Raw genomic sequence first — 15776 nt, 5'->3', positions numbered from 1 at the left:
TCCAGGGCTCCCTTGTCTAAATTTTGTGTGCCCCGACTTTCTGGTGTCTCTCCCCAACTCGCCCCAATGCAATGCATTCAATTCTTTATTATGCAAATATTAGCTGAATTGTTTTCAGCAGATTTTCCTGAACTGTTTCCCACCAATTCAGTGCTGTTCATCTTAGGGATGTCCCTTTGCTGACCTTGGCCTGCTGGCCCTTCCCTTAAGTTCCAATGTCCCTCCCCAAGTCCCTGCTGTACCCTCCCTACATTACATGGTGGATCTGAGTCTGGAACAAAGCAAAGCCAAAAATCCACTGAAAGCATCGACTTGCTCATAAATAAAACTGATGACTCCCTGATGTATTATATGATGTACTGGGGAACAGCCCTCCCATACCACCTCATAACTATCTTAAACTACACAGAGCACAGCCAACGCCCCAGATTTAGGGCTTTAAATGCACTCTAACGTATGCTTTAGAAACTGCTCTGGGGAAGGCTGATCCCCATGTTGTCAGATTAGCAAGAATTCTAATATCTCTAGTAGTTTTCAGGAATAAAAATTTAGTGAAATGCTAAGAGCAGAGCTACAACCCTTGAGGTAAGGGACCTGATAGTTTCTGCAGCATTTGGGTCCTTCTGTAGTTGTCATTTCTCATCAAAGAGAACACCATTTGCAGGTTTCCTATTCTGGTTTTATATGATGCAAATCAATATCCAGTTTAGAACCACAGATGATTGGAGCTAAGAGGGCCTGGATGTCCCCAGCGAGAAGGGACTCACTTGCTCAGGGCAGAGGCAGGAATCTAAACCCAGGAGTAAACCCAGGAGTCCTGAAGCCTGGTTCCCTGGGCAGGGCACTCACCACTGAGCCACGCTGCCCTGCCCTGTGATGCCATCTCACTTTGCTAAAAAGAAAATGTTCCTTTAGAGGCTTTGCCTACCAAATTGGTGCGTGCTGCCCAGATCCATGAAAAAACAGTGAAACACAGCCCTCGGTCCATACCCGCAGGCCCCTTGACCAATGAGATTGGGTGCACTGACTGCCTTGGCTGGCCAAGCAGGGCCATCCCAGGATGGGGGGGGGGGGTGTCCTCCAAAAGGAGAGAACCAGGGCCTCAGAGCAGCTGTGAGACCAGGGGTGGGCACGACAGAATCACACATATCTCTATAAATTGTAATTTTCATGATCCAGCTTTATCTATGAGTTAGATGGGCTTCTGTAGGTGAATCACCATCTATCATACTGAAAAATGTGCGATGGAATTAATGATTCTGGCTGGCTGACAGTCTATAGGTCACCCTTAAAAGCAAGCTAAACAAAACGTGCATTGCTGAAAAGAGGGCCCATATAAGCTCTTTGTAAGATCAGAACTGCAGGACCCACCACGGCACAGGGCCACGCAGGCTGGGGAAGACTCTGCCCCTCAGTGCCCCTTGGTGCCCCCTGACTTTGTGCTCTCTTACCACCTCAGCATGCCCCTGACCCTCCCATATCTTCCTCTTCTCTTTGTTCTGAAGCTATTTATATTCATAAAACACAAGTACAGTAAATCAGCCTAAGCTCTTAACGGGTATGGAAATGAAGCAAGAAAAGTGGTTAAAACTGAACCCTCAAGAAATAAGCAATGGTTTGTCTCTTTGAATAGCAACGAAAATGACCTTCCACATGATTCTGTGCACTGCTCTCCTCTACGGTGTGTTTTTATTGAGGAAGGTAAGGTGGAAATTCCATCTTATTGTGTCTGTATATGTGTATAATTTTGGAGGTGAGAAGCCTGGGTCTCTTGGGTCTTGAAGCATTCTGGGGGCACCATTATTTACACTTTATCCCTGATCTTCTGTTATATCCATTCCAGAAGATGGAGTTTGTCAGTAAAGAACCTGAAGAGGCTTACCTTGTAATACAATTAAAAAATTAGACTGATAGAAATGAGGATCATGGAAAATATGCAAAGGGAAAAATTCAAGATTCAGTTAGAAAGTAGTAATGCAGTCCAGTCAGGCTATAATGATTACTGCACTGAGTTGAACTTATCCTACAATGAGTTGAGCTCTTGATGAGTTTTAGAGCTTCCTGGCAACCAAAGAAAAAAGGAAAGACATTGTTCATAAGGAAAAGGCATTTCCATTCCCTAGGGAAAGACACAAAGAAAACAAAGGGAAAAGCAAAACAACCAAAAACAAGAACACAAACAAAAACCAAACCCAACAACAGCCCACCAACAAGCAAACTTTGTTACTCAAGCCTGGAAGACATTCATTCAGCATTATATTGGACACCGACTATGTGCTAAGCCTGGGGACTGGCATTTGGAACTCAGAATGGCTAAGATTTGGTCCCTGCCCTCCCAGGACTCTGGGGAAAAAGACCAGCACCCAGACCTCGTAACTCAGAGCTCAAAGTGCTGTATACTAGGAGAAGTCCAGCAGGTCAAGGAGCTCCCAGGAGCCCTAAGTAAGCCCAGCTGATCCTTGTCTGTGAGCTTTTGAGAGGGGATGCTGGGTCAGAGGACACTGCTCTGCAGTCATATGTTGGTAAGGATGTTTCTTATGGCACCGGTGCCCTTCAAAAGAGGACAAGGGCATGATGCAAGAAAATGCCATTGAAAGCAATTCCATGCAATTCAAATGCAGAGCTCTTTGAGGTTCACCTTGATCTGGGGACTAAAACTCACCATCTCCTAAGGAGTGGACAGACTAGATTCTTAGATAGTTTTCCAGAAATACCATTTCCCAAGCAGACCTTTGATAAAGAGCTGGCAGTAGATAGTTCAAGGTTATATCTCTGGCAAAGGCATGGAGTGAATCTGTTCTATCATCACTATGTTCCTATACCTAGCAGGGTTGACAATACTTCTGTAAAAAAGAGAGAGAGAGAAGTATCAGGGTTTCTCTTAGAAAACAGTTCTGGATCTGTTTCAAGCACATCAACTAACGGGTGACAGGAATTCCAAGATCCATGTACCATTCAAGGTAAGAGTTACTGGTCAACCGGAGTAGCCAAAACAGGAAAATCTCAACAAGGTACACCTAAAATTTTTCCCTTTGAACATCACAGGTTCCTGCTAACCAATAGGAAAACTGAGATCGAAAACGTATGCTGTCACTAAATTTTTAAAGGTTATATGGAGTTGATGGATATCAAGCAAAGATTTTGTACACTATTGTCCTAGTTTGCTAATGCTGCAGAATGCAAAACACCAGAGATGGACTGGCTTTTATAAAACGGGGGTTTATTTCACTACACAGTTACAGTGTTAAGGCCACAAAGCGTCCAAGGTAACACCTCAGCAATCGGGTACCTTCACCGGAGGATGGCCAATGACGTCCGGAAAACCTCTGCTAGCTAGGAAGGCAGCTGGCGTCTGCTCCAAAGCTCCGGCCTCAAAACGGCTTTCTCCCAGGACGTTCCTCTCTAGCAAGCTTGCTCCTCTTCAAAACATCACTCCCAGCTGCACTCTCTTTCCTCTTTGAGTCAGCTCATTTATATAGCTCCACTGATCAAGGCCCACCCCGAATGGGTGGGGCAAAGCCTCCATGGGAACATCTCATCAAAATTATCACCGACAGCTGGGTGGGGCACACTCCAAGCAAATCCAACCAGCACCCAAGGGTCTGCCCCACACAAGACCACAAAGATAATGGCATTTGGGGGACACAATACATTCAAACCGGCACAACTATCTATCAAAATAATGGTATTAATTTAAGAGTAGAACATTTGAAGCCACTTACTGCAGTCACTCATAGATGTGAAAATAAAACCATCTAATCAGAAGAGAGGTGGTATAATATTTCTGGGAGGCAGTATTAGGTTTATATCCTGGTACTGACACTTATTAGCTTGATGATCAGGGAAAGTTACTTAACTTCTCTGTGCATGGGTTTTCCCGAATATAAAACAGGGAGGGTGATATTCCCAACCTCAAAGGGGTGCTCTAAGCAATCAATGAGTGAATACATACAAGGCGCTCAGAACACTGCCTGGTGCCTAATAAATGCTCAATAAATGTTAGCTCTTAAGGTTGTTTTATATTTAATACTACTATTACTTATTTAAGCATTCCTTTATTTCTATTTGCTTTCCCATGCATTATTGCCTTGTTGATATCATGCTCTATATGTCGCATTTTCCCTCCAAAATAACGAATCAGTTGTATCTCCAAGTCATTAAACGGTCTTCATAAACATCATTTTCAATGGCTACATAAGTAATTGCTGTGTATATTTAAAGACAATCATCTGCTCCTGAACCATCCAGATATTACTATCTTTAATGCTTTCAATAAGTCTGTTTTGGATTCTATATTACTTTCAGAATATTTAGAAAAATATCGATTATTTTGGGGCTAGAAAGAGGTCACCTGAAATGTTCAAGAATATAAAGATACAAAAGAAAAAGGACAATAGAAGAGCTGCAAACATTTATTGAACTTCTGTGGGCAGAATTTTTGTCTTTCAAGTTAGGACACACAGACAGCAGTGTCTGTGTGCTGCAAGCAGGCAGGAGAGCCAGAAGAAGATGCAAGCAGACTGGTGCACTTCTGATGAACTGGAACACTCCATCACTGTCCTCAGCTTGAATCCATGATCACAAAGAGGGGCTACAGCAGGATTTATGCACGTCTGTTTTTTTTTTTTTAGTGCTGTGGCCATTTCCTATCAAAGTTTGCACGTATTAACTATTTACTGTCCAAATAAAAGAATCCCTTCTGAAGTTCAAATTCATAAACGGAATGTTATTACTCTTCATGAAACCTCTTCTTTTTCCAGTGATGTGGTTTATCAGTCATTTTTTTTCTGTTTGAAATACTTCCCACCCCAAAGAAAGATATAAGGTTCCAATTTATGCCTCAAACGAACACTCAAAGCGCTTCAAAGAAGCCGACTGGCTCTCCTCCTGGAGTCCCGTTGGGTGGTGGTTCGGTGTCTCTCTCCCTTCTCCCCGCCAAAGCTTTTCCATCTCTCCAAAAAGGAGCACATTCCACCCTTTATGACAAACTCATCAAAATTAAAATAACAATTTCCAGCTGTCAAAACAGCTCTGAGAAGAAAGTCAGTGATAGTTACAAATAAGAAAGAACTTGTAACTACCCATGTGGTGATTTTTACCCACGTGAAAAGCATTTCTGATTAAATTAAGTGTTTCTTTTTTTTTTAAATGTCACGAAGGATTACAAATGAGTAACTCGCTAAATTCATTATGCATAAACGCAGGAAGGAGCGCCAACAATAGCCCAGACCTGGCCACCATCCTGGCTGGTCTGGATTTGGAGAGACGATCCTCTGCACGTGGCTCCTCGTGAGACGTAATACAAGCATTTTCAGGCCAAAACTAAAGACTGTGTCTTACAGCTAGAGTCGTGGTTGGGATTTACACTTCTCTGTGATGCTAGGGTAACAAAAGAGAATTCTTCATATGTCATTGTGATTTTACAGCTCTGATGACAAGTGAACTCTTTGCCACTTGTAAGTTTGTCAACCACGCTATAAAAAAAGAGAAGGCAAAGAGAATGGAAACCAGGCTCCTGGTCCCAATGGCCCTATAATCTATGACACAGCAGCAAGTACGTTGAAAACAAAGGAGTCTAATGGATCAGAAGTATTTGTACAAGTCAGACAAATTAAACATGCGGCATCAGACGGAGAAGAAACCACTTCCATCACTTCTGGACAACTGAATTTATTCACGAAATATGGTTTGAAACAACTTTAAAAGCTTTTGACTTGTTGCAAATAACAGCTCATTAAGAAACCAAATTATTGAGGAATAATGGCTGGATACAGAAACTGTCATCTCACCAGCCCCTGGAGAGGAGAGGTCTGCCTACTGTGAGAGCCATCCTGTGGCAGGGGTCAAGAGTTTTGCTTTTCTCCATGAAAGGTGGTAAAGAATGGCCCTGGGTCCTTGCCTTGTGGGCTGGGGCGGGTTGGCTCTGCTCACCTCCAGTGGTGTATAAAGTAGTGACCTTGGAGTGGCCTCATCCCATCATTCCGTCGTTGAAGGGCTTTCACTGGCTTATCTCCTCTGGAGTCAAGTTCAACCACCAACTACAGCCTCTATGGCCCTCTGTGTTCAGGTCCACTCCACTGCTTGGTCTGGAATATTCTATTTGTGTCCATCACCACCCCAGATGCCCACTCTTTTTTAGGACACTCGAGTTTACTCCTGGGGAAGTTCTCTGCACTGCACCCCTTCCCCAGAAGTGGCCACCTGTCCTTTGTGTTTTGCATCCTGGCATCTGTTAATACCCCGTTTGCATGCATTCGCTGGTCTGCCCCCCACCACAATGCTGTGCAGTCTTTCAGGGCAGGTTGGATCTTTTCTATCTCGGCAGTCTCAGTGCATGGTGCAGGTAAGACACTCAACATTTTCCATAGGAAATTTAGGGAGTGCATACGGAAATAAATCCCAAATGTTTAGCCCTGATCTCCTGAACCCCAGAAACTACTTCCTGTGATGGGGAAGCCAAGCAGGCCCCTTCAGAGACACGGATCTTGTAGACCTAACTGTGTTATGGCAACCCCGTCTCTGCTCCTTCTGAGTCCATCCTTCAATCGGGCCTCAGTTCTTGTGGCTTCCACCTCAGTGAGCCTCTGGTCACACCACTCTCCTCTCCACTTTTAGTTTGGGCCACGCCTTTCCTCTGGCTCCCCCAGTTCTCCCGGGTGGCTGCCTAAACGCCCAGGAATGTCATTCACAGCCCAGCCTCGGAATCCCAGCTTCCCAGAGGGGCCTCTGCTGCCTTTGAGTTTTTTTGCATTTATCATTTAGCCCGTTCTTTCAGAAAGCATGTGATGTGCACCGTATTTGCTCTGACGTCTCAGGTTTTATGCCTTATTTATCCAGACCCTGCTGTTTTCTTGTCTGACACTCCTGCATGGGACTCAGTGTCCAGCACTCGGCGCCTCGCACACACTCTGACCCAACCGAGAGGGAAATATCAGGAGGTCTAACATCCAAGCCATTCTCAGGCCTTCATATTCACAGAGACCTACAGCTCTCCTGGGCCATTCATCACTGCAGCAGATTAAAAATTTAGCTCAATAAGAAAAATATCTGGCAACGTTATGACTCAGCATACTTCCTGGGCTGGGGCTGATTTCACTTCAAGTCATTTTATATTCATGCTAACATAAGTCCACATCAAACCAGGGGAGAAAAGAACCTCTAAACAAAAGGATGGGGCCCAGATAACCTTTTGTGACTGAGAGGAGAATGCCATTCGCATGAGCCACATAGCTGTTTTTCTTTTGTCAGTGTGATAAATGGTTTCTGGAAACTGTGAAAGATGCAGTCAACTTCCGTTCCCCTAAACACACCAACTGAGAAGGCAGGAACGACCCCTCCCCTCCTGGACACACACACGTGTGTAGCTTTCCTTACAAAGCATTTGGGCAGCTGGAGCCGGATGTCACTGATCGAGGACAACTGTGACTGGGAAACTGAATGACTGGGAGAAAGCAGGAAATTCTGATGTAGGATAAGGGAAAGGGATCCAAGCTGGGTCAGGAAGAGGAATCCAACGAGCTCCCCAGGAATGGAGTAAGGACGCGAGGACTCAAATAACACGTGGCTGGTGTGGGAGGGCACTGGCGGGCAGATTGTAAGTCAAGCCTGGTTGATTTGCCACCAGTGGAAGGGATTTTGGGTATTTGGGGCCAACTCAGGGCCAGCCAGAGGAGCAAGGGAGAGAGGAGGGCTGTTGGCAGACTTCCTCCTTTGTTGATTTGTGGGGTAGGGGTGAGAAGGAAGGGAATGCGGGCAGTGGGGGAAGGGAGGAAGGAAAGGGTAGGTGATTTCTTCATTCCATCGGGGTGCCTCTTTATTATGTTCCGACTCGTACATCTCATTTAAAAGAAGCTCGGGGAATGAATGCTCACTTACTTCTCTATGCAACTGGCCATAAATCTCCGGAAAATATGAGGAGAGCTGCATGTGCTTTGAACCGGCCAGGGTTGAATCAATCCACCTTCATGGATTAATGAAGCAAGTTTATAACCATGAATCCCTAAGTAGGGCTGGTGCAGAGAGAGAAAAAATATCCCCAGCGAGCGTGAAAATAACATCATCATTGACCTGGATGAGCTCTAGCAGGAAACGAGGCATTTGGTGCATACTTTTACAGTAGAGAGAGAACAGAAAACAACCTGCGTTGAACTGAAACGTGAGAAAGAACAGAAGGGCAGAGAGGCAGTGATGGCTGGGTGGGTGCCGGCTGCCCCCCAGCCCTCTCCAATCCCGTCCCATCCAGTGTGAGCCCTGGATGACATCACTGACTTCTCAAACACGCTCCGGCAGTTTCCTGCTTTCCAGAGTCAGGCTGAGTGATGAGGTCAGCGGTGCACCTGGGTTGGCCATGCGGCTGGGTCAGGGTGAGAGGGAGTGTGATAAAGGGCACCCCAGCTCCGTGAGAGACACTGCTTGTTCTCCTGCTGATCTATTTTCCCTGGAAAGACTTCCAGATGGAAGTCCAGACCAATTGCAATGGGAGAAAAAAAGCATTTATACATATGCAGAGCTCACTCACTGTAGACACTCTATAGACATGGCACAGGGACCAAATGAAGAGAGCAGGAAGGAGCTGTGCAGAGAAAACCACACTAGCAGGCTGGCTGAGCTCCAACTGGCCCCCCAGCCAAACGAGCTCCATGGTCCACTACTTCCCCAGGCCCAGCAGCCAGCCTTCCCCCAAGAGATGCTCTAAATGACCCTGACAGCCATATCATGCTGTGGGATAGCTCGGTCCCCTCCAGGTGAATTGAGGGACCGTTCAAACCCAGTTCCAGCCTAGACTCATGTCATGTAGCCCACCACTTTGTCATTTTATGGCCCATGTTGGTCAAGAATGAAGAGTTCTTCAAGGTCCTTCCCACTGCCTCAATTTGAGATCAAAGGAAAACAATCTAACAGACCAAAAAAAAAAGCCAGGAATTCAATCTCAGCTGAGTGCATCTCCACGCCAACTGTTTTGCAAATGCACCTCTGTTTCAGAAAGCCCTGTGAGAAGAAAGGAGCATCTTGTTCTTGCAAAACAGGAAGTGAGAACAGCTCAGGGACCATTTCTGTTGCATTTCCTTAGCAGAACTGGAGTAGCAAACATTAATCAGAACCAGACAAGCAAAACTCAAGAGTGCATTTCTTATAGGAATTTTCTAGCTCATCTTCAGCAGTCCAGGTGTTAAACCATGACAGGCAGGAGGCACAAGGTGCTGACACTGAGCTCAATCCCACAGGTCACGTGAACCTTCTCTGACTCTTGCTACTGTTTGGCCCTCATTATGCATTTTTTTCCCCAAGTACTTTTTTTTTTTTTTTTTTAAAATTAAATTCAGTTTTATTGAAATACATTCACACACCATACAATCATCCATGATATACAATCCACTGTCCACAGTATGATAACATAGTTATGCGTTCATCACCACAATCTATCTCTGAACATTTTCTTTACATCAGAAAGAACCAGAACAAGAATAAAAAATAAAAGTGAAAAAAAAACACCCAAATCATCCCCCCATCCCACCCCATTTGTCCTTTAGTTTTTATCCCCATTCCTCCACTCATTCATACACTAGATAAAGGGGGTGTGATCCACAAGGTCTTCACAATCACACTGTCACCCCTTGTAATCTACATTATTATATAATTGTCTTCAGGAGTCTAGACTGCTGGGTTGGAGTTTGGTAGTTTCAGGTATTTACTTCTAGCTATTCCAATACATTAAAACCTAAGAGGTGTTATCTATATAGTGCATAAGAATGTCCACCAGAGTGACCTCTCTACTCCATTTGGAATCTCTCAGCCACTGAAACTATTTTGTCTCATTTTGCATCCCTGTTTTGGTCAAGAAGATACTCTCAGTCCCATGATGCCGGGTCCACATTCATCCCCGGGAGTCATACTCTGCGTTGCCAGGGAGATTTACACCCCTGGGAGTTGGGTCCCACGTAGGGGGGAGTCCCCAAGTACTTTCAATTTCTCATCTCCCTGTTTATTGCATTTCTATATTACAGAAGTAACTTATGCTCTGTGTAGTGATTTGAAATTTGCAGAAAAGTAGAGAAGAAAAAGTCCTCGTATTTCTCAATGGCCAGTGTTAAGATTTTGGTGTCTTTCTAGTGTTTTCCCATATGGGATGTAATTTACTTCTGAATAATATCATTTCATATGCTTTGCTTACACATTAGGTTTTTAGTTCATGAAATTTATGCCAAATGATTAAACAGTCCTTGTAAATTATAGAAGCTTAGAGACCACATCAAAACAAAGTGACTACAAGACAAAGACCACCTGAATCTAAATTTTTTTTTTTGGCACGAGATTGTTTTTGAGATCTTTCATACACTATTAGGTTTACTAAACACCATAAACCATAAGCTTTGAAGGAATTTTGGAAACATAACATGGTAATCTGCAGAAAAAAAGACTTGGAAATATCTTAGAAAAAGTTTGTTCTTTCTCCTTGCATCAAAGAAATGTATTTGATAAACTATTTCTTACAAAAAGATGTGATAAGTGACGCTCTGCTGGTCAAGAATGTTATATTAATTTGTGGCTCTGAGCAACATGCTGGAAAGAATACATAAGCCTAATGTCACTTAAAAAGTCAAGAATAGATATGAAGTTTACTGGGAATGAAGAAAGTTATTTTAGGAAGGCAAAATTAGCTACCTTAAAAACAAGATGGAGCTCCTATGCCAGCTAAGTCCCCAAACCCAGAAACAATAGCCTCTTCAATAACAGCAACCAGATGTGTCCCCCTTTTTCTCATAAAGTTGACACCCTTTTTCAACATGAACAAGTTAGGTTGGTCACTACCTAGACATCCCTGAAGATCAGGAAAGTGATTAAACTAGAGGAAGGGGTAGCAACAGACAAGATGGAATTTAACAAAGAATTATGAATACTGAGTCTCTATGTAATTTTTTTTTCTTAGTTGTCAGGGTGTTAGATTAGCTGGAAGGAAAGAACTGAAATGGTGAAACTCTAACCGATAACATTTTTTGAGATTTGCTCTTTAACTACTTGTTAAATTGTAATTTGAAAGTTATCACTTCTACATATATATGTTATATGCTACAATAAAAAAAAATGATTAAAAAAAAAAAGATGGAAGACACTGCGAAAGAAAGGAAGGAAAGCAGAGCAGGACTTCAGCACTCCCAACCTGAGCCATCTGTTCCTGGTGCTGCCATAAACACTCGGGAGTGAAACGTATGAGTGAAGCTACCACATGAATTAATGCTATTTACTATTATCATTTTATTGTGCTGACCAATGTCAATTAAAGAGAACACGATGAGATAAATGCATGGTGGAAAAATGTGGCCTCTAAGTAAAGAGAGGGTAGAAGCAAAGATTTAGCTTGCAAAATCTGGAGGGGACAAGAGCTGAATTCAGCAGCATTTCATTATGCGATCTCGTGGTCAGCGGCGTTGGAGATGTGAGCTGAGGAGGCAGGCCTTCATGTGTTGTGATTCCTAAATTTTCGACCTAATATCCAGTCACACGTGGTCACTGGGGAGGGTGCAACCTGCCTCTGATGAGGACAAACCAAGAAGGCTCTCCCTTGTTAACAAGCATGTAAGGGAAGCACTGGCTTTCGTTATCTCCATACGGCTTGATGCATCTTGCACGGGGAAAAGGTATTTAACAATATTTGTGAATGAAGGAATGAATGAACACTGCTGAGGAACTGAGAAACTTTCTGATTTTAAGGTCTCAGTTTAGATTTCTCTTCTGGAGAGGAGAGCTGGGTATGTGTTTCAAAGTCACTCCAAGGAGCACATGCTAGGATTTTCTCAGCTGCTGGAGTCAGTCTCCCAGGGGCCTGCCTACTTCTCCTGGGTCACATCAGCAGGAAATCACCACGCTGTGACTACTGCACAGTGATCAATGTTAGAAGCACTACAGCACTCTGTGGAAGGCCTAGAATGGTGCTGAGTGCGTATAAACCCAGCCCTTATTAGGAGCCCCTGGCCTCTGGCGGGGAGGAGGGGCGGGCTGTGTCCTGATATGCACACAGCTTCCTGCTCTGTCATGGAAAGCAGACCTCAAAGTCTGTGGCCTCTGAGCGATGGTTTCCTGACCTCTAGGAACTACTTTAGTCAGACACTGCTTCCTTCCTTGTTCCTTGCCCTCGATTGTCCCAGGAGGGTTTTGCCCCAGTGCACTAACACCCCTGAACTCAGCCACTGCTGGGAAAGGAGATAACAGTGGCCAAGAGCTCTTCAGGAAACCCAGCCAGCCCACGGCTGCTTCTCAAGGACCCCTCTACAGGTTTATTTTGTAAGTTGTCTTAAAAAAGACTGACATCAGGGTGGAAGGGCAGACTAGTGTTCAGAGACGAGCTGATATTCCAGAAGCGCTTTTGGTTTCTATATGACAGTGGATGAGGTGGTGGTCGCCTGGGGTGGGTTTGTTTAGTGACTGCAAAGACTTTAAACTATATTATGACTTTTGTTTAATGACTGTTAAATGCTCAGAAACTAAATAAGTTACAAATGAAATTCAACATTTTTATAACCAAACCATTTTCTTTGTGAGCTAACTTCTGGCTATCAACCTCCACTTAAAGCAGAATGCTTTAAGCACACTGGCTGGCTGAAGGGATGTATGAATGAATGAATTTGCTGGGAGAACTACTGAAGGACTTGGAATCGGTACAGGGCAAGACGGGACAAATTATGAACGGAGCTCAATGTTTCCTCAGCTGTGGCCCTGTTTCACGTTCTCTGTGGGTGCTCCCCACTGTGTTTGTCTCCCCTGGGTCTGCATGGCTCATTGTGTTCTTACTCCTGAGTAAGGGCCTGAGCTGAGAAAGTCAAGGAGACCTTGAGCACAGAGGACTTTCTCAGGAATAAGAGCAAGCTCGTCTCGGTACCTTTTCTGATTACTGAGATGGGGGTGGGGGTGGGGTATTTCCACGCCCCTCCAAAGCCTCCCCGTGTCCCTCTGTAGTTAATCCCCTGCCCTGGATCCCAACCCCTGGCAACCACTGATTGCAATTTTACCTATAGTTTTGCCTCTTCTAAATGTCACTCAGTAACCATTTTATCCATACTCTTCTCCCTACACTATCAGTGCTGCTGATAGCCCTTCCCCTAACCTCGAGTCTCCTCCCCATACCTCTGACTGCTCCCTCCACACCCCTTGGAAAGCACCCTCAGTTTGCTCCAGAACTGTGAGTTTCAGGGTGTCGTTCTTTGCTTTCTCCTCTTCTCCCGTCTGGTTATCTTTGCCTCTCCCCTGAGTAACGATTGCCTGCGCCTATATGCTGAGCACTCCCACCTCTGCCATCCTGTGCTCTTATGAGGGTTGTGGCTTTATTTCTAATGGATTCACAGCTACACTATAGGTCCAGACAACCCTGCAGATTCTGTGTCCAGGCTCGACTCACATCCAGCCCTGCCAAACCGCCTTCTTCCTGAGTTGTTACGTGACCATCCAGGACCACCGAACTGGGAGTTTTCCCTTTCCCTGATGCCCGTGTGCAGGTGACCTTGAAAATATGTGTCAAATCTGCCTCTGCTCTCACTTCTGTGGGCCCTGTGCTGACCTCAATCATCTCTGGCTTCACCACCAAAGCTGACTCAACTCTCTGGGTCTGTGTGTCTTTCCTCTAAACACTCTCCACATTGCTGGCAGAGTTATTTTTCTAAATTACAAATTGGACCACATTTTTTCTTATAAAAAGCACACCCTATAGTCACTCCCCAGTGCTTATGGGATCAAGTCCAAGCTCCTTTGGATGGCATTCGAAATCCTTAACAATCTGGCCTTGTCCTGCTGTCGCAATCCCATTTCTCAGCCTCCCTGCCCCCACCTGACTCCAGCCACCATGGACTTCCGTGCCTCTGAGACGGAATCCTTCTGTTTCCGTAGTTTGGAAGTCGCGCCCTGTGTGAAGCATTCCGGATTCATCCCTTCCCCACCCCTTGCTGTTGCCTTCCCTGGGCTTGGAGGGCATTTGGAATGCCAGCAAGCCCGCTCCAGATGCCGCTGGGCTGTTCCAACCCATGTCCAACCCTCACTCTTCGAATCCCCATGACACACATGCAGTAAGAATCCCCAAAATGCATACAGAAACCATTCTGCCCAATATTAGATTAAACTGGTGTAAATCGCAAGGCAAGAATTCTGCACTATCTATCTACCCATTGCTTGTTTGCATCACAGTAGAGCCACATGTTTATTCACAAATGTCATGTTCTTAAGCTCTCATATCTCTACTCATCTCCATTCCCCCCACAGATAATCTGAAATAACATAACCATCCTACAGCACAACAGTCTCATCACAACAATGTCCCAAACAAGTATTTATGGGATCCAACAATGCACTAAGCTGCAGGTTCCCCCTGATGTGCTGAAAAGGACAGTTCTCAGAGCCAAACATGGATTTCCCCAGCCCTTGGGGCGGCTGGGCTTCGTTCTGTGCAGCCTAAGCTGTCTCCTCCATTTATCCCTGTGTTGTACATTATCATTTTGAGGGCCACAGTGTGAAAGGATCGAGAAGCCCTGTACTAAGTGATTCTACCATTCAAATGACATTCTGAATTTCCCGAGTCAATCTCCTCAATGTCTTATGAGCGGAATCAGTTTTACAGCATTAGGGACCCTGAACACACGATCTAAAACCAGACCCCAAATCACAAGGGCAGAGGGTTTTGTGTGTGTGCATGGGAGAAGGTGTTTAGAAAAAGTAGCAGAGATGATTAATTACAGGATTTTCAAAAAGTTGGCAGAGCATAACGATTGTGGGTGTCATGACAATGCAGAAGGGGAAGGTGTTTGGAGAATGTTCCTCACTTACCATTCCGACCAAAGGGTAAATGAACCCAGCACCTATGCTGGCCCGGACATCACTAATTGGCAAAACGAAGCCCCTTGGCACACCTTTTTTGTCAGGTTCATGAGACAGAGAAAGGTGGGTCTTTGCCATGCAGATGGGCAAGTTTCCAAAACCCTGTAGGAAAGGAAAGGAAAGGAAAGTGATCATTGAGCACACATATCAGGCTCCTGTCCTCATTGACCTCACATGTTATAAAACCTCCATGGCAGAGGAATGTAGACCCGGCATCGTGGGACGGAGAACATCTTCTTGACCAAAAGGGGGATGTGAAAGGAAATGAAATAAGCTTCAGTGGCAGAGAGATTCCAAAAGGAGCCGAGAGGTCACTCTGGTGGGCACTCTTACGCACACTTTAGACAACCCTTTTTAGGTTCTAAAGAATTGGGGTAGCTGGTGGTGGATACCTGAAACTATCAAACTACAACCCAGAACCCATGAATCTCGAAGACAGTTGTATAAAAATGTAGCTTATGAGGGGTGACAATGGGATTGGGAAAGCCATAAGGACCACACTCCACTTTGTCTAGTTTATGGATGGATGAATAGAAAAATAGGGGAAGGAAACAAACAGACAAAGGTACCCAGTGTTCTTTTTTACTTCAATTGCTCTTTTTCACTCTAATTATTATTCTTGTTATTTTTGTGTGTGTGCTAATGAAGGTGTCAGGGATTGATTTGGGTGATGAATGTACCAATATGTAATGGTACTGTAAACAATCGAAAGTACGATTTGTTTTGTATGACTGCGTGGTATGTGAATATATCTCAATAAAATGATGATTAAAAAAAAAAAAAAAAACAAAAAACCTCCATGGCAGCAGGAAGTCGGCCCAGACACAGGCACACAGGGTGTCTCTAACTGCTTGTAAGACAGGACAAAGCTCTTCTCCATGAACATTACTGGGCAGGCGGAGGGTGTCTAGTGTTGATTT

General features: G+C 44.6%; 1 protein-coding gene across 1 annotated transcript in view; it reads right to left on the bottom strand.

The window, feature by feature from the left end:
• Nucleotides 1–15776, bottom strand: part of MTHFD1L (methylenetetrahydrofolate dehydrogenase (NADP+ dependent) 1 like) — a 221647-nt gene that overhangs the window by 32268 nt on the left and 173603 nt on the right. Inside the window, exon 26 of the mRNA XM_037819428.1 lies at nucleotides 14806–14958. Coding sequence (XP_037675356.1) covers nucleotides 14806–14958 — 153 coding nt within the window. The remainder of the gene's footprint in view (nucleotides 1–14805; nucleotides 14959–15776) is intronic.

The sequence above is a fragment of the Choloepus didactylus genome, chromosome 2 (genome assembly GCF_015220235.1).
Source record: "Choloepus didactylus isolate mChoDid1 chromosome 2, mChoDid1.pri, whole genome shotgun sequence".
Lineage (NCBI taxonomy): Eukaryota > Metazoa > Chordata > Mammalia > Pilosa > Megalonychidae > Choloepus > Choloepus didactylus.
Note: the sequence above shows the minus strand (reverse complement) of the source record. Positions and strands in the feature narration are given on the sequence as shown.